This window comes from Lytechinus variegatus, chromosome 18 (assembly GCF_018143015.1).
Source record: "Lytechinus variegatus isolate NC3 chromosome 18, Lvar_3.0, whole genome shotgun sequence".
Taxonomy (NCBI): Eukaryota; Metazoa; Echinodermata; class Echinoidea; order Temnopleuroida; family Toxopneustidae; genus Lytechinus; species Lytechinus variegatus.
In genome coordinates this window covers 7,993,698-8,013,616 of record NC_054757.1, presented here as the reverse complement: position 1 = coordinate 8,013,616, position 19,919 = coordinate 7,993,698, and the positions used below count along the sequence as shown (strand labels likewise).

The following is a 19,919-nucleotide window of genomic DNA, read 5'->3' as shown; positions in this document are numbered from 1 at the left end:
CATAAAACATTCTGCGATAGAGTCTCTCTTGTAAGATACATTAATTTATTTGAATTAAACTTGTATACATGTACCATATTCAATGGAAATGATACACGTATTGCAAATGTGTTGATTTTGAAGGTTTTACACTGCACTGGGCTTTTGTTTTTCTTTCTTCATTCGATGTGTGGTAATAAACTATTAATCATGGTAACTTGTCTGAAAACATATACACTTTAGTAAGGAAAGAGAGACTGCAAACAAATGCTTGCATGATGAAATTATTATTTTTAGTTTGACATCTTGGTTGTCTGCATCGTTACATGTATGAATGCAAAAGTAATTCAAATAATTACCTAATCCTGCTATACTTGTATTATATAACAATTAATTATCATCTTTTTTGTTTGTTTCATTTATTTTGTTTCACATGCTCCGCCCACTCCCTCCTTCAAGCCACACCCCCTAACCAGCCCATATCCCCTGGGGCCGGTCTGGCCCCTCCCCCTCTCATTCATAAATCTGCCTCCACCTCCTCCCTTGGTTCCCTACCCCGCCCCCGTGTGGAAATCATGTCACCGTCCCCCACCCTGGACTTGCTTGGCACTCCCTCGCCATGTGGATCAGGTATTCAATCATTTTTACGTTATTGAATTTTACGCCGCCTTTCGCCTGTATTGATGCGTAGTTCATTCAAAATTTTAGTCTTGCCCTTCCTATCCATTGCTTCATAGCAGAAGATTTTACGCTCTGTATGTTGCTCTACTGTACATGTACATTGTATTGTGCATGTCTTGCTCTATGTCTGTGTTAACTTTTTTTTTGTTCTATATGTTTACATAACCTTTTTTATAGAGAGTGATATGTTTATTACAAGTAGTTAGCATTTAGAAGTCTTAGTTTTGTTCTTTTTTCATCTGTCTGTATAAAATTGTAGTGCTGCCTTACATGTAGTTTTGTAGTACAATACCTAACTAGCAATTTAATTTAACTTTTTGAAAGATGTTCAGTACAGATACACTCATTGTAGAAATCCAAGTCCATTAGACTTGGCCATTTGAAAAGATGTGCATGGAATATGAATTGAACCCCCCCCCAAAAAAAAAAAAAATGAATAGATGATCATGAATACATGTAAAGAATAAAAAAACAGAATCCAACATTTTGATTGCCAATTTGACAGTTTTTCTGATGTGTGCCAAATTATTCTGGAAGAAAAAAAACTTTTAAGTAATAAGCAGAATTTATCAGCAAGGCACTCTATCATCATCAAATGGGTCTTTTATTCAAGGCATCATCATCATGCAGATTTAAATGTATATTTTTTTCATTAATTTAGAGGGTTGTTGGAGCTCCTTATTGAGGGAACACCGTGACCTATGCCCATTTGGGACACCATCAAAGTTTTTCTCAACCAGTCTCACTTGTACTCTAATTAAGACAACCTTTATCTCATAGTGTTAAAGATAGTATTTTGATCGTAAATTTCAGTGGTCTGTACAGTATTAGTTAGTACTTGGATTTCTTGCTGGTAGTAGCCGTAGCATTAGCCGTTCAAGCTTCATTTATCATTAATATGATACACTGTGTGAAATGTAATACAGCACTCTAATCAGGCGCAGGTTTGGGTATAGTGGGTTGGATCCCCATAAAATTGAACAACCCCCCCCCCAAAAAAAAAAAAAAAGAACCCAAAATGGTTCCATGACATTGGCTCCGCTCTATTGAAATTTTGCACACTAATTAAATGACCAACTTCAAGTCTTCAACCCCCTGGGTTTAACTATGTATCCTACCCTAAACCTAACAAAAAACCCTATATTGCAAGTATTGCTACCTTAACCCTAACCCTACATGTACATCTTAGATGAAATTAATCTTGGAGTAATTATCGCAGGAGCAAATATTGTGTCACCCCCAAAAGACCTTTATTTGGCAGTGCTGTCCATTTTATTATTGTTTTGTCAATTTTATTTTTATTTTTTTGCTTGTGAAAATTTTCAGACAAATTGCACCTCCTTGGGAAATGAACCATGCCTGCTATTTGGCTAAAGAGCATGAGTGCATTTCCTGAATTCTGACATTAACAGTAAAAGCAAAGATACTACAAGGGGAAGATCGGACAGTACATACATGTACATGTAGAGCACACAATGAAACACTTGGGAAGAGCGCCGCACAGTCTTGGTGTTGAGTATTAAACCTTCGCCAGCCTTTGCGTATCGCCATTTTTGGTTGTATACAAAACATATAAGGGAAATGGAGGAGGGGTTTTAAATTATAGGAATAGAAAATTTTCACATTTTAAGATTTTTTTTCTCAAATTGTTTTTTTTCTAAAATTTGAGATGAATACATTCTAGAGGTTTCTGGGAAAGAAAGATGGAATTATCAACATGCATTGCCCTTGTGCCCTCTCCCAAATCCCCTCTCTCATTTTACCCATATGTTTTATACACTGCAGCGTGCCAATGTGCAATGGTTTACTTACTAAATACAAGTGGGCACCCTTCCTCATGAGCATTTATCGACTGTTTAAAAAAATCACTGAAGTTTCTGATCTTCCCCTTGTAGTAAAAATGGTAAAAGTAATGCAAGAAACAAAGCAAGTAGTTGTTTGCAGTCTCTCTCATTAGTCTGTTTTGAGCCAGATTGTATCTTCATCCTTTTTGTAACTGTTTAGAACCTTCTGCACCAGCCCAAGTTTTCAAATTAGCGCACTATTTCTGATCCGGCAAATTATCCTGATCTGAACAATTTTTGTAATGGAGATGCAATCATCGGGATAGTTCGCTGGATTGATCTCGAGATTGCAATCCTAAGTCAACTTTATAGGATTATTTGCAAAATAGCACGCTATTCACAAATTATCCTGCTAATTTGCAGGTGCAGACGCACTCGGGATAATTCATTCACGGCATCACACTATAATGCATTGATGCCTTGCTGAAGCATGAATTGCTCTTCTTGCGCTGGTAGAGATGGGGTTTCTTGAATTTCGAGATTAATCGCGAAGAGGGCCAATCGGGCTAGAATCTTGAGATTGAGCAAACTCGGGCTGGTGCAGCACTGCCTTATGTTGTTATTACTTGTTTCATTGCCTTAGCTTGGCAATTCTAATCTTTGAATTGGCCACTTATCCATTTCCTATGTTGCCTCGTACAGTAGACCAAGATGTACAGTGTACTTGCCACATTTGCATTTTCAAAAGCACTAGTTAGTGTTACAAGCACTGGACAGTACTGAGCTCAAAAGTTATTGAACCCAATCACAAAATGCACTCCTTCATGCCGAGTGTTGAATGTAGACAACAGCACTACAGTGTTCAGCGAACTCAAAGAAACAAACTTTATTACAATTTTATCACCTGACTTCACGATATGTAAAACATGGCCGAACCTGAACACTTTAAATATGTTCATTTACTGATTGGGTTCATTAACTTTTGAGCACTGTATGTTATTCTGCTGTGGTTTGGGATCAGGGGCCCCTGTTTCACAAAGGACTTGCAACTGTGGTAACTTTGCCATTGTGGCAACTACCATGGAAACCTTGATTCTGATTGGCTGCTGAGCCCTGTTACCATGGTAGTTGCCATTATGTCAAGCTATAACAGTTGCAAGTTTTTTTTTAAATGGGGCCCCAGAGGGGAGTATGAGAGGAGGAAAGGGTGCACCTGCTCCCTCCCTCTCCCCATTATAGAATTTTTTTTTTTTTTTTGCTTGTGAAAAAAAATTCACTTGAAAATGCCACCCCATCGGGTGATGTCATAAAAGGTGGTTTCAAACCGCCTCGATCACAAGAATCCCCGTTAAATTACGAGAACTTTTTAAGGCTAAAAAATACCCGTTAATTATTCCTGCATTTACACCGCCCGGAAACATACCCTTCGGGATAAGTTCCTGAAGTTTCGAACATGCGCAGTATGGTCTGATAAGCAGGCAAGGTGCGAGATTCAAAATCACTAGCCCAGCAGCCACCCATGCCGCTGCGCCCAACGACACGCTGGGCTAAAAGTTCCTGTAATTTGTTTTCACATTGCCAAAATACCTGCGACCTTGGAAAAATCCCCACGAAAGTTCTCGTAATTTCGCCAAGTACCTACTATTTAGCGGGTATTTTCTTTCGGGGAAATTACGCAGTTTGCTTTCACATTACCAAAATACCTGGTATTTTCTGATCGGGGAAATTTCCCGATCAGAGAATACCTGGAACTGGCGAACTTCGAGGCGGTCTGAAACCACCTATTTTCTTTAGTATACGGCCCTTGTAAATGTTTCAATTGTCCCTGTTGTGACACACTATTAACAGCATACATGTATTTTGTATTAACATGAAAGAAATTGACAAGTAATCTGTTTTATGTACATTGAACTTGTGTTTCTAATGGAACAGGCTTGTGTAATTTCTTATTTACAATACAAATCTTAATCTGCCTGTGGTCGTCGATATTTTACATGTATGTGGTTGTCAATCATCTTTTTCAAAGAATGGCAGATGGCAGAAACCTTGGAGTGTTTATTAAAATTATCTGTTCATGTTTGCTCATTAGTCATTAGTGTATCCTCTTTATTCTTCTTCATCACCTTAATAGTTCTTACCAGTATCATATTTCTTTATATGATACATGTCTATTTTTTTTTATAGAATGACAGTGACTTTCTTTTCTTTTTTTACAAATGTACATTAATGATGCAAGGCACACAATCATAAGTTTGCCTTGTTGCCCCTTGTACCTATATTTTTTCCTTTCCTTTCAAAACTGTATCTCTATTAGTAAAGAAAGTTTGTCAGTAGCATTCATTTGATTTGATGGTACATGTAGATGTAAATCTTATTATTTGAATATAGAATTGAAAAATGCAATTATGGTAAATTCATAGGTCTGTAATCATGACATACTAAAAGCATTACTGATCAGCTACAGTGTACTTGAATGACAAGATGGCATGTCCACAAGTCACTGCAAGTTCATATGAGATATGTTGAACTTTCAGTTTGCAAAAATAACTTAAAAACTACATATACCTGAGAGTGAAACAAAATGTTGAAAGCAAAATGATTCGGATTTCAGAGTAAAAAATCATTCTACAATGTATATCTATGATGGAAGTTTACATTCTCTGACCTTTGATCATGATCCTTTGCAGGTCCTCCTTCAGCAAGGTCATCGGCAGCACCATCACCTATCCCATCTCAGCAATATGACAACTTAGAGGGCGGTATTCCATTTTTCCCTAATTCACAAGGTAAGAGAATTTATTTTGATCAGTAATCATTTTGAATTTGAAAGAAGTATATATTCTTGCTATGATGGGAAGTATCACCTGTATGTATTTACATCTAAATGGCAAGTGCAAATGTAGGTGAAAAGGAAAAAACACAGGACTGCGTAATGTTATTTCTGTTAATGTTTTTTCTAACTCAATTAAATTTGAAATGGACAATCGTCCTATCAAGTACCTCAAGGATCTTCTGTATATCTGTTCACTTTGTCATAATGCAGAGCTGCCAAGTAGTACTGATTTTTCAGTATTTAGTACTTAAAAATGGGAAGAATACTGATAGTTTCATGTAAAATACTGATTTCTTAAGTTTCAGCTTTACATGTGGTCCTATGGTATTCTTGGAAAATACTGATTTCCTCACCGAAATACTGATTTTCAGCTTTAAAAATACTGAAATGTTCTTTTTCTAGTTGGCAGCTCTGATAATGGGAGATGGATCTATGTAGAAAAGAGGTATATGAACTGCATTTATGTAGTGATTAGAATTTAATTGAGAATTACCTCCCAGATAGTTTCAGCTATTGACATAAGTTTGTAATGGGATTGATGACCTTTTGTTTCAATTTATCATTATACATAGGTGGTGCTCCCCCTCCTGCTGGGGAATTCGCCCCTCAAGGCCAGAACCCGCAGCAGCCCAGGACGTACACCGGTCCACCTCCTCATGCAGGGGGACAGTACCTCGGACCCCCGCCAACAGGGGGGCGACCTCCACAGCAGACAGGTGCCCCGCCAACAGGGCCGCCTCCGCCAACTGGTGGCCCTCCTATGGGGCACAACTACATGGCTGGTCCACCTCCTACTGGTCCTTCTACAGGCCCCCCAACTGGTCCTCCCTCTGGGCCCCCGACAGGTCCCCCAACAGGTCCCCCAACAGGCCCTCCTACCGGCCCTCCAACTTGTCAAGATTTATCACGGACAAGTGGCATTGCTGGTAGGGTTTCCTTCCCTTCTCTTTTTTTAAAGAATTTCTTTTGTTGTACTACAATTTTGTCATCTACTCTGCAAGTCATTTCTAAAATATTTATGTGCAATTTGCTAAACTTTCACTGTATTCAAAATTTCTATCTGAATGTCATGGATTAACAATTGGTAGATCTAAAACGTTCTCTTCCTCTGTTATATTGATAATGTCCATAACTCTATTGTTCAAATGAAATGATGTGTTGCAAGTAAACTCTACTCATTCACCTCCCATTGAGTACCATCTTCCTTTATTTCTCAACCCGTTCTTTCTGCAGGAAAAAGGCAATATCCCCAACAGCCTGGCTACATGACCTCCGGTCCTCCCCAGACTGGCGGTGGTATGGCCCAACCTCCCACTAGCGCTGCACAGCAGCCTGGACCGTACCACTCTTCTCAGGTGGGTGGCAGTGGCCAGGGTGGGCCAGCTTCTCAGGTGCTGAATGATGCAATGAAGAAGGAGTCTGTGAGTTGATGGAATGTTTGTGCATGGTCTTACCAGTGGTAGCATGTTTCATGTGATATTGCTGTGGATGTTTATATGATTTTAAAAACTAGGGTTGCATGATATGATGTTAATACAGAATTATCATGAAATTGAATCTCGAGTGATATTGGATACATAATATAACACCTCTCACAATACTGTAAAAGAAAAAGGAGTCTTAAGACATTGTTTACAACATATTCACCTTGATTGCTTGAAATTTTACCCCAAAAAGTTGTAAACCCAACCATTATTCTAGCTATTTGAAGCAGGGGCTGGCTACAAAACAAGGAATGGGGGCTGCTTTGAAGTAGTGATGAAAAGCAAATAAGACTAAAAGGGAAGAAAGAAGAGTATTATAAAGAGAGGTTTGGGGCGTGAAACTCTGTATTACCCCTATTTTTCAGTTGATCTAAACATGATGTTACCATTGAGTTGGACCCCCCCCCCACACACACCAACTGTCAAAATACTTAGACTCTGATCCTAATCAACCACACCACATTCAAACGGGAAGGTTCATGCAGAAAAGTATCAACTTTAACCAAGTCTATTACCCCTATCCATTGTACCTAATTTGCACGTATACATTAATTGAAGAAAAAAAGGTTATAGTAATTGAACATTGACAATTATTCACTACTTACCAGGGGTGTGAGTGGTCACAAATAAAAAGATCTGAAAAAAACCTTGAGAGCTGAAAAACTCTGAAATAGAAAGAGCTCCGATATGTTTTGTACAGAGGAAAGCCAAAATAAGGTTAAATAAAGCTGAAAATAAAAACAAAAAAATCTGAAATCAGCTAAAAGTCTGAACTTTCACACCCCTGCTACTTCTATTTCAGCTGGCGGTGTTCTGAATTCCCACATATGCAGTATTGTGCAGTCTTCTTTGGATGGTTTTGTTTTGGTGTATTAATACTAATATGTAAAGTGTGTGTGTGTGTGGTGGAGTAGACTTTAAACAGATATTGATTGCAAGACAGTCTCTGAATTCTGGCCATGTCAATTCATATCAACGCTTATGGATAGAAATGTTTGTTTTGTAGTGACCAGGGGCCTGTTGCAGAAAGAGTTGCGTTTAAACGCAAGTAAGAATATCAAGCGCAAAGTCCCGAATACGGTTGCTTCATTGGCTGAAAATCAAGGTGCGCAAGATTTTTTGTGTTGGGTTTGATCGCAACTCTATCTGCAACTGGCCCCTGATGACTTTATTTCTATCTACTGTACTCTGAATAATATTACAAAAATAAATTATAAGTTTTCATTAAGGAATATTTTAATCTGTTTTAAATCATGATTTAAGTATGGTTGATACAAGGGGGGGGGGTAAGACTAAAGTTTTTAAATATATATATATTTGTATGTTTTATTATATCATAAAAATCATAATCAAGGTAAACTTACAATATTTAAACTTATTAAAACAGATCAAAGTTATTTTTAAAAAAGGTAATAAAAACAAAAAATAAAGAATGTGTGAATGAAAAAAGGAGAAATAGAAGGAAAATCAGTGACAGAATGTGAAACATTATTGGATACATTGTAATAAATGAAGTGATAATTCAACTCTTTGCCACGTTGTTCAATGCATGAATTGATCTCTTTCACCTAATATTGTCATATTTGCCTTCATATACATGTACTAATTCAGATTATCATTCTGCCTTGTCCCACGGTGAAAATGTATTGATGTGCATGCTTCCTCACTGACTAACCCTGTATATCTGTGGAGTGTTCTTAGTGTTATTTGATTGATATTATCAGTTTCCTTGTTTTGATTAAGTATCATTTAGTTATATTTGTTGTGATTGCAAAGCGTTAAGCAGTTTTTGTTATGTCTGATGTATGCATAGGTTATTTTTTAAATATATTTTGATTCTGTTATTCTTCTATTCCTGATTTTTTGTAAGCAATACACTTTTAAAAAGAAAAATGCATTATTTGACTTAAAGTTCTAGATAAATGGTTTAAGAAGAAGTACTTAATTTTGTTTAGGGCAAGGATATTTGAGATACCAAATTTTTCTTTCATTTTAATTTGTATGATACATGTATAAAACAGAGTTGCTAATTTTCCGGATTTTTCCGGAATTCCGGATTTTTTCCTTTGCTGAAAAATATTCCGGAAAAAAAAATCGATTGTCAAAGTGAAATCCGTAAAAATTTCCCCTCAAAATCTTGTCACGGAGTTCGCTACGGAGAGCGCAATTTCAATTTTGGATGGCCAATTTGCGCAGACGGAAAATTATTAGCGTTGTGCGCAGCATGAAGTTTAGCTGGTACTGTACTTGCACGGTACGCGCGAGCAATATACCCTGCAGGGATACGGGTGTCAGCGCTATCCCAGTCGGGCGATCGCCCGGTAGAACCGCTCGAAGCACGGCCCGGTGTGGCTGCAATTGCCTGCTGCTGCGTGAGCGATTGGTTGTCTGCCGCGGGATTTCAGCTAATCGGCGTGGACTGGTGCGTATTCATCAATTCATATGTGTGAACTATCCATCATTTTGATAGAAATTGTGATTTATGGATTTTCAATAGTATAGCATTGTCTTGTTGATGAGTACAGTGAGTGAAAAAGGGCACCCCAGCTGCTACATACACCCGTCCCGAGTCGCACCCATTGGCCGCAGCATATTAACCCGCAGCAGGTTAACCCGTACCGTAATGAGTACGGGTTACATGATTTTTTTTTTTGAGCACCTTTCTTGCCTATGATATGAAGTTTATTATGTCATTAATTATTTGTTATGTACTACTGTAGATTAATGATTTCAGCCCTCTAAAGAATAAGAAAACGTTCCAGCTTCAGGGGGCTTCGCCCTTGACCCCGCCAGGGGCCCTGGGCGGGCCCCTGGACCCCCGGCCTGGGTTTTCAGGATTTTTTTGAGCTATCAGTTAGCATCTCTGATAAAAGTATATATCATACATTTGATTTAAAACTGATCAACAAAACTCAATTCATTTACTACTACCAATATTTGTATAAATAAATATGACTGCCCCATTATCATTTATGATACTTTTTTATGTTTGGGTATTTTTGAAAGAGTTGGTGTTTTTTGGGGGGTGGGAGGGGGTGGTATTAAGGTAAACTTGATAAATTTATTGTTTATTGTATTTTTGAAATAATTTTGTGTTCATATGTTCTAGCATTTTTGTCAGATAATTTAATCTTAAAAACCTAAGTTTTGATTATTTCTTATTCACCTGTAATATGCTTAAAGACATTTTTTACATATAAAATACTTTTACAACAGACAACGATGAATGACATCAATGCTGGAATGAACAACATTCGTCTTCAAGAGACCAGGCCTCTAAACTTATTGCAGGAGAGGCATATTGTTCCACCAAAGGAATTCCAGCCTCCTAAACCCAAACTACATCCTGATTATCAGAGGATTCAAGTTAGCCCAGAGTAAGTCGGATACTATTCAGGCCCCTTACCAAATACCTTTGCATCATCTTAACTTCTTTTAGTAAAATACCTCTGTGAATGCACCAAGTGTCCTTAATAGCAGCTTTCGTACATTTCCCATTGCTGTGTATCAAAATGAAATGTGGAGATTACAATGAAAAGACGCTTAAGTGATTTTGTCAATGGAAACGGCAAATTATGAAAAATTACTAATTTTTGCTATAGGTCACATGGACTGCACACAGATAAGCATGTATGGGACTACACCAAAAATTTTGACCCAACAGTTTCAGCTCTAATTTGTTATATTTTTTAGTGTGAGAGCTTGGAAGAGTAATCCTTTACAGTGAACCATGTTTTTTTTTTAAGATATCTTCCTAAATATCATGAAACGTCTTTGATAGGTCAATGATTATTTCCATTTTTACCTCAAATTTTGTTTATTTCATTATGAACTTGATTTGTTTTGAAATGAAATTGAATTCTTATTTTCTGCATGTACGGTATTTGTTTGCAGTGTTTTCCGGTCAACGTTGAATGCAATACCAGAATCTCAATCTCTCCTTCAGAAGTCTCGACTGCCTCTCGGTTTAATCATCCATCCGTTCAGAGATCTATCAGTAAGTACCCCGATCGCAATATTCCATTATGGTAATGAGGAAATTCTGGCCTCAGATGTCGCACCTGCTCCAAAACAACCACCCCGTTTACAGTACCCAACAGAAATGTGTACACCCCCCTTACAAACACACACACAAAAATCAGCTTATCTGTGCATTTGTTAGCCATAATCTTGAGATTTTGATATTCTGGGGCCGTATTCTGAAATTGTCTTAAGAGAAATATTCTTGTATCTTTAGAATTACAATATAATAATACAATGTTGCATGCGATATTTGCCCGTCTGCAATAATTATTTCTTGCTGCATCCCGCAAGAACATCATGTTTTACAAAAGGAGACATTCAAAAGACATTATAATGACGGATTGGTAGACTTTTCAGCAATTGCAAATTGGTGTTCGAGACGATGAATCTTTTCAGAGAAAATATATCTTTGAGAAGCCACGTGTATTTTTAGCAAAGAAGCGCACAAGCATAAGCGTCGGGGGCGCAAGGAAATTACGCCTCATATCAACAATGCGCTTCATTATTTTTAAGAAGAGATGCTTCTATTGGTTGGCCTAAGCATATAACAAGCTTAATAATTGGTTGATGACAGAATATTGGGCGTGTCAGAGATAAAATAGGGGACGTCCTTACAGAGATAAGATAATTTTCAGAATACCAATTTAAGAGAATTTTAGCGCGCTGTTATCTTGCTGACTTACAAGAAAAGTTAAGACAATTTTCAGAATACCACCCCAGGTGCTATTTCCATAGTGATGGTATGAACAGCATGGTACAATGCTTCAAAATAGGCAATGCATGTCTATATATGTCAAGTGCAAGGTACTGCAGATACAAGGACACTTCTTGTGATGTGGTGCGCAGTCTAGTGGTTAAACCATGGGTTAATATTCATATACTTTATCTATGAGTAGCTATTATGCTATGACAATTAACCTCTTGTTGAGAATATGGGCTGAAGTGGATGGAAAATTGAATTTGAGTGCTTTTATATTTTTACAAAATGTAATATGTAACATTGATTGCTTAATTCTCTATTCTCTCAAAAAAAATCCCTGCTGTCAGTTGCTAAAAGATTTCACACTTAAAAATTGCCCAATGCTCCTTTTTTTTTTCTTACAGCATCTGCCTGTTATCCAATCAAGTGTAATAGTACGATGTCGGTCATGTCGGACTTACATTAATCCTTTTGTAGCCTTCATTGATCAGAGGAGATGGAGGTGTAATCTCTGCTTCAGAGTTAATGATTGTAAGTATCGGCTACAAAAGCTAAGTTAACAGTTCTCCACAATATATTTTTTGAAAAATCATGGAATCCAAGAAGAACACAATATTCCAGAATCACTTTAAGTGTGAATAATACGGATATAGACGAGTCTGATACTTCCGAGTCACAATGTCACTGAAGAAAATATTCTCCCATAGAATTTGTACCTGCAACAAGGCCAAGGCAGGCAAAATGTTGCTTCAACTACATCCCTGGTAAATACTATTCTATTGAATGCAAGGAATGCTCCCCAGGGAGTGGATATTGTGTACCCCAATGACTGGGTAATAATATGTAAAGCGCTTTGAGCCAATTTGGGAAAAGCGCTTTATAAACATTGGCTAATATTATTATTATTATTATTATTGGCATTAGATTTTGAATTACAAGTAGAAGGAACATTTGTTTGAGCAAAATTAGTTCAGAAATGGCTGAAATGTATAAAATGCAAACATGCCTTGTTCATGGGTCTTATACAAATCCACTTATGTGAAAAACCAATGAGATTCCAGTGTCTGCAAATAATTGTGAGATCCCTGTGCATGTTTTATGTGAGCAGCTTTCAGCAGATATCATCAGAGCATTGCATAGACTGTGGCCATTGATCTATGAAATTTTATTTCTTTTAATAAAAAGTTATCAGATAACATGAGATGAATGTCTAATGATATCTTGCATGGATGTTTTCATGGAATTAAGACAATGAGATACCACTTTGAATCATTTTTATGCCAATTATCTTGTGGCTACCACTACTCATCATAACCTTTACCTCATCATATGATAACTAAAGAAATCAAATATTTCTTTGCTGCTTGGCAGTACCAGAAGAGTTTACCTTTGACCCTGTAACCAAGACATATGGAGACCCCCAACGGCGACCAGAGATCAAGTCCTCTACGATTGAATTCATAGCACCATCAGAGTACATGGTAGGTTTAAGTTATGAATCAATGTTTCATGAGAACAAACTTATTGGGAATGTAGAAATATTTAATGTAAAGCTTAATTAATAAAGCTGCCGCAAACAATGCTTTCATGAGAAAGTCTATAAAATTGAGGTTAATCAAAACCATGCAACCGTAGATCAAGATCTGGGTCCCGTTGCATAAAAGTTTCCATTATGGTAACTTTGACATCCCATGGTAATTACCATGGTAACGCTGATCAACAGCCAATCAAAATCAAGGATTTCAGGAAAGTTACCATTGACATTCAGAGTTACCATAATGGTAAATTTGATGGGATCCAGGTGTATTTACATAAACATATCTTCATGAAATAAAAAAAAATCTAAAGCCAAAAAGCAAACACACTGAAGATTGCCAGCACAGATAGGCTGATGTGGGACAATGTATTATTGCTCTGAAAAGACCAGAAACGTGACCGGAATACCATGCTTATATTGTCTATATTGCACAATTTTCGTCTAAATCATCTTGCACACATTTGTTATACCTGTTGTCATGAACATATACAAAAACTTGGAAGGTTACTTAATGGATGCTGTTCGAACTTGTATAAATTAGTTTGCCACCTCAACTGGCATTTATGTTTAATTCTCCCATTCTCAGTTACGTCCACCCCAGCCAGCTGTCTATCTCTTCCTGCTAGATGTATCATTCAGTGCGGTAGAGTCTGGTTACCTTTCTGTGGTCTGCCAAACCATTCTTGACAACTTGGACAAGATGCCCGGTGATGCGAGGACGATGATCGGCTTCCTCACCTACGACAGCATGCTTCACTTCTACTCGTTACCAGAGGGCGCCACACGGCCGCAGATGATGGTGGTTTCCGATGTTGATGGTGAGTTTCCCTGATCGCTGCTTTGGCAACAAAACGTATGTTTGAAGAAAAATTTGTATTTAGGATTCGGAAAGTGAAAAAGGAATACCTTTGAAATTGTATTGTCTCCCATTTTATGTAATTTCCTTCAGCAAGAAACTGATCCACAATGTGCTGCACGCAACCCAGGTGAGGTGAGGTAAATGGGTACCGGTAGGAAGTAATTCCTTAAAAAAAGCTGTGTGCTATGAACACCTAGCTTAGCCGGGTAATATTGGAGCGCCTTGAGCACCTAACAAGGTGGATATGTGCGCAATATAAATACCCTATATTATTATTATTGTGTAACATTTTTTTTTTACTGCTGTGCACTTGGTTATGGACATGACAGGAAACCCTCCAACTTTATTTCCACCTACTTTGAATCATCCAACAACTATTTGATACAACCCAGAGATTCTAGCTCACTCTGGTTGCATGAATAGTATGGTATGGAGACAGCATCATCTGTTGTTGTAATCATGTCTTTATTGAATTCAAGATAAAGATGATGTTGACATACACCAGGTCCATTTTTCTATTTTGCACGGTTGGCAGGTCCATCAATAACTTACAATATATTGACATTAATTGCAATCACAGATATAGTACATTCAAATACAGTAAAAAATGGCAATGTTGGATTGAAGTCAGATCGAGTCATTTGAAACAAAAAAGATTGATATGTACAGTCACTTGGACACAAATAAACATAAATGTCATCTCAGTCATAAAAATCATTGTTCATGCATTATTAAATGTAGCACAGGGCTGGATTCATTATCTTTCTTCTTTCTTCATTCCGTACAAAGATGAATTGATTTCTACTGGATTGCCACTGAATACTTGTATCAATATCCCACTATCCCACTATCTAAAAAATCCTGGGGTGATCGAACCTTTGCTCATGCCAGACCAGACATGTGGAATTCACTACCACAGGAGCTGAAGAACTCAAACTCTACAACATCCTTTAAGGGCAATCTAAAATTGCATTTGTTCACCAGCAGATACTAGGTTTGAAGACAGACATTTTTCCTCATTTTTAATTAACCCTTTCTTGAACTTCTCTTAGTTCTCTTTTCTTGTATGTTTTGCTCTCTTCTAAGCGCTTTGAGCATTTAATCAAAATGGAAAAGATGCTATATAAATCATATGTATTATTATTAACTCATATTTTTCATATTTTTGTTCATTTTTACAGATGTATTTTTGCCTTGTCCTAGTGATCTCTTAGTCAATATACAAGAATCTAAAGAGGTAAGAGCTTTTCATAAAAATTGTTTCACTAAATAAACAGTAAATGTATGTTGATATATATTTTCAACCATGAATTGCTGAATTGTAAGAAAAAAAAGGAAACATATACACAGAAAAATACATGACAAAATATAAGACTAATAGTGGCTTATAAAATTTATACCAATGAAGAATGTACGTTAAAGGTTTTTTTTTTGGTTATTCATTTAGGATGATGTAAAAGATCCATACTATTCATTATTTTCACAATTTGTATGTGTTTATTTATTATCTGTAGTTGGTATGTGAGTTGTTGAACCAGCTGCCAGCCATGTTCGTCGGTAACAAGAACACCCAGACAGCGCTTGGACCTGCACTGCAGGCTGCACATAAACTCATGGTGAGTGCGATTTTTCAAAATTCTGTAAATAAGATATTAAATGAATCGTGAAAAGGTGAAAATTTGTTGATTAGTTATCCAAATTGTTTTCCTTGCTTTAAGCCAGTTTACGCCGGGGTACTAGATAGTCCTTTTAAAACTGAAAAAAGAAAGAAATTTTGCATGTGTGTGATCCTTCTGCACATTCTAAGCAGGGAGCTTCCTATAGAATTGACTGGAGCATTGCTTAGATTGTGACAGCTGATATGGGATCATATGAATTATTTTATGAAATATCAGTAGATAATGTGAGCTGAATATCAATTGATGTCTCACATGGATATTTCATTAAATTTAGACCATAAAATACAAGTTCCACTCATTTGTATACCAATCATCCTTCAGCTTTCGCACTCATAACCTGATTCATTTTTATCCATTGTTCACTTTTTATCTATGGTTAATATTTAGAGTCCTAGTGGAAGCTGAGTAACAATTTTCCAGTGTTGGAACTAATAAGTTTCAGGGCTGGTTTTAAGCAGGGGTGTGAGAGTTCAGATTTTTATCTGATTTCAGATTTTTTTTGTTTTGATTTTCAGCTTAATTTCAGCTTTTGTGGCTTTCCTCTGTACAAAAAGAATGGGAGCTCGTTCTATTTCAGACTTTATCACCACTCAGCTTTTTTCAGATCTTTTTATTTGTGACCACTCACACCCTTGGTTTTAAGCTTTCAATCCACTATTTATTGTATATCTATGGTTCATTTTTAGAATCCTACTGGAGGTCGGGTGACCATATTTCAGTGTACATTACCATCTGTTGGAGTAGGAGCACTCAAAGCCAGGGAAGACCCTAACCAGCGGGCAACGGCAAAGGTGAGACAGGCGTGAATCTGCAGGTCATGTATGAATATGAAATCATCTAGATCTGAGTGGATTTGGGGGTCAAAAGGTCAAAGTAAAGAATTGTGTGAGAGAGCAACTTAATTTTAGCACATGTATTGGAGTGTGCATCATTGGATCGGACGAAGGGTGCATAGGTCATTTCAATAGTGAAAATGACTTTTTCTTGCGATTATTGAACATTTGCTTGATCAACCATCAAACTTAGCTCATATATGGGAATGACAGTGATCTTATTTGATTTTGGGGTCACAAATTCGTTTATCGTTGTATCCACTGGTGTGTTGGCTCAGTTGGTAGAGCGTCCGTCTCACAACCGGGAGGTCGGGGGTTCAAACCCCGGCCGCGTCAGACCAAAAGACGTTAAAAGATGGTAGTTGCTGCTACCATGTTCGGCGTTCAACAATTAAAGGGATAGAGCCTCGTCGATCTGGCGCTGCACGGTGGCTGCCGGGCCCACGATCAATTGGGCAAAAATAAATTTTCAGAGTATTTCATTTCATGTCTATTTCGAACAATAAATTATGGATTTTCATTTGGATTTCACCCCACCCAGCCACTTGTCTATCCGTTCGTCATGGATGCTCACAAATTTCCTCACCCTAACTAAAAACACAAACTTTAAGCTGAATAAATCCTTAAATTTATCTCACTCATCCCTCTCTTTAATGCCCAAAGGCATATGATAAACTATTGTTGAAATGCATATCTGTATTTGATATGTTCTGTGATTGTGATAGTAGTTTCCCATTTTCTTTATCCCGTCTCTTTCAGAGTGTGCCCAATCTTGGTCCAGCTACAGACTTTTACAAGAAGATGGCTTTAGATTTCTCTGGTCAACAGATCGCTGCCGATATGTTCTTGCTAGGAGCTCAGTACATGGACATTGCTACCCTCAGTAAGCTTTGGAATTACCTCGTCCTCTTCTCGTAGCTGGTAGCTGCTTACCGGGACCAGTATTCTGAAAATTATTGTATCTTCCTTTTATTGCCATAGTGATCAGAAGTGAGGTGCATTATTGGAGTAGCATTGTGCACTTTTGTCTTGCATTACTGGTTCACGTTCAAAATTTTGCATTTTGTCAACCAATCACAAGAGAGCCTTAAAGGATTTACTGATATTTTAGAATCATGAAGATAGATACAGGAAAACTAATTATCAGTATACCAGCCTTGCTCTTAATGGTCAGTGCCCTTTGTAACGAGTGGCCATCTTAGGGGGCAGCTGATAACTTCTTATGGCAATGCTGTATCTATTCACAATTAATAAGATGAAATCATGAGAGTTTTCAGTAGTGCTTAAACTGTCTACTCTGACAATTTGAATGAAATACCAGGGGCCTGTCTTACAAAGAGTTATGATTGATCCAATCAATTGTAACTATGGAAATCCATCAGTGTCATAATTTGTTTCTGTAGGAAACTTGCACAGTGTCCTTTGTAAACAAAGAGAAGCACAGTGAATTTCAAGAAAACGATGAATGCATGAAAATACATAATACGTGGAAAATATTTTGAACAAACATGCATAATAGATGTTGACTTTGCTGGCCGTCCATAGTTGTGATTGATCAGATCGATCGTAACTCTTTGTAAGACGGGGCCCTGGTTTTGATTTGCTGAGAAGCACTGGAAGGGCACTGGAAGCACTTTTGAAATTCCATTAATAGGTATATTCGACCGTCTGTGCCTGGGACCTTCCTGTAATGATATTACTTCAGTTTGTGCTTCAAATTAATAGACGTAATTCTCACAAGTTATCATGGCTTGAGTAGTTATTGAAATGAGGTAAGAATGGATAAAAATTGGGGTCAGGTGGGGGTTTCATAAAGCTGTTCGTAAAGTTACGCACAACTTTATGCATGACTGGAACATGTTCTTAGGTCATAAATCAATCATACAGGGATATCATTTAGCACAAGAAAGGATCACCAGTCGTGCGTTGCGTGAGCTTTATGAAACACCCACCAGATGTAGAAAACAGTTGATTATTTGTATAATTCCCTCATTGTCGGTTCCAACAACTTTCATGACACTTTCGTTTAAATGTGCAGTTCTTTTTTCTCTTTTTGTAGTAATTCATTGTGATATCATATTAATTAAAAAGCCTCTTTATATTTTCCCCGCTAGCTGGTGTTGCTAAATTCTCTGGAGGAAGCCTGAGTTATTACCCAGCCTTCCACACAGTACAGAACCCCATCCAGGCTGAGAGATTGGAATCAGATCTCAAGAGATACCTGACGAGAAAGATTGGATTTGAAGCTGTCATGAGGATACGATGCACCAAGGGTAAAACATTACTGTTGAGAAGTTCATTTGATATTTTAATATTTTTTAATTGATGATTGTGGTTATGATGATGGTGGTGGTGGTGATGATGATGATGATGGTGATGAAAGTGATGTTGATGATGATGATGATGATGGCAATGATAGTGGTTATGGTGAAGATATTTATCATGATTATGGTGATATAATGAAGATGGTCACTAAGGTGATCATGAAGATGATCATGGTAGTGAGAAATAGAATGCCTGAATTAGTGATTGTTAAATGATGATGATGATGATACACAGCATTTGTATAGCGCCATACATCTGTCAAGGACATTCAAAGGCACTTTGAAGGAGCCAGCCGATCTGGGTCGCCTACAAGGGCGCGCACACAGAACTGTGACCCTCAGGTCTCTCGTCCCGATAACTGGTTAGGGGAATGCAGGTGGACCACTACACCGGGGTTTCCCCCTACTCTTATTCGAATAGTGCAGTGGGTTCTGATTTGACTATGATAATGATTTTGATGTTGAGCAATGATCATACTGATGGTTAGGGGAAAACACACAAGTAATAATAATGAGTATTTCAAATCTGCAACTGAAACAAAAAACTGAAAAAACAGACTTTCAAGTGATAGTTACTTGCAAGGCTACTTTGTCTTCTAACAATGCAGTAATTTCAGATGAATAATGTCAATGATTTCTTTCTTCATATATTTTACCAGGGATGAGTATACACACATTCCATGGGAACTTCTTTGTGAGGTCAACGGACCTGCTCTCATTGCCAAACATCAACCCCGATGCTGGCTTTGCCATGCAAGTCTCCATAGAAGACAACCTGAACAGCTCATCATTAGCATGCTTTCAAGCTGCTCTACTCTATACAAGCAGTAAAGGTAAATATGTTCTTATGTACACTGTAATTAAGCGTGTTGCCTAAGAAAAAAAAACAAAAAAAATTCACATTATCTCTTACAAAAAGTGAATAAGAAGATAATAAATATGGGGTGCCAGTCTATTTGAATTATGTTATTCATACTACATTATCATAGCTCACTCAGAGACTTCTGTTTAAAGATAAATACCAGTTGTAGTAACAATTTCAAAATGAGTTCGTACAGAATCCAATAAAATGACCACCAAAGTGTCTGTTTGTATAAAAAAATATGTGCAAGAGGATTCTCGAAGAAATTGTCCAATTGCTGAGAAATTAGCAAATAAGCATGGGATTCTGGTCAAGCGTTGGGCCAACAGAATTCAAAACAA

General features: G+C 37.4%; 1 protein-coding gene across 5 annotated transcripts in view; it reads left to right on the top strand.

Annotated features, from left to right (window-relative positions):
• Positions 1–19,919, top strand: part of LOC121431566 (protein transport protein Sec24A-like) — a 38,714-nt gene that overhangs the window by 8,722 nt on the left and 10,073 nt on the right. For 2 of the 5 annotated variants that reach the window (XM_041629102.1, XM_041629104.1), the window contains exons 3-17: positions 439–609; positions 5,132–5,230; positions 5,850–6,203; positions 6,511–6,698; positions 9,978–10,138; positions 10,656–10,758; positions 11,889–12,015; positions 12,856–12,965; positions 13,608–13,839; positions 15,062–15,117; positions 15,395–15,496; positions 16,246–16,350; positions 17,152–17,275; positions 18,507–18,665; positions 19,376–19,549. In XM_041629102.1, the coding sequence (XP_041485036.1) occupies positions 439–609; positions 5,132–5,230; positions 5,850–6,203; positions 6,511–6,698; positions 9,978–10,138; positions 10,656–10,758; positions 11,889–12,015; positions 12,856–12,965; positions 13,608–13,839; positions 15,062–15,117; positions 15,395–15,496; positions 16,246–16,350; positions 17,152–17,275; positions 18,507–18,665; positions 19,376–19,549 (2,265 nt within the window). The remainder of the gene's footprint in view (positions 1–438; positions 610–5,131; positions 5,231–5,849; positions 6,204–6,510; positions 6,699–9,977; positions 10,139–10,655; positions 10,759–11,888; positions 12,016–12,855; positions 12,966–13,607; positions 13,840–15,061; positions 15,118–15,394; positions 15,497–16,245; positions 16,351–17,151; positions 17,276–18,506; positions 18,666–19,375; positions 19,550–19,919) is intronic. The other 3 variants (XM_041629103.1, XM_041629105.1, XM_041629106.1) reach the window with 3 other exon arrangements.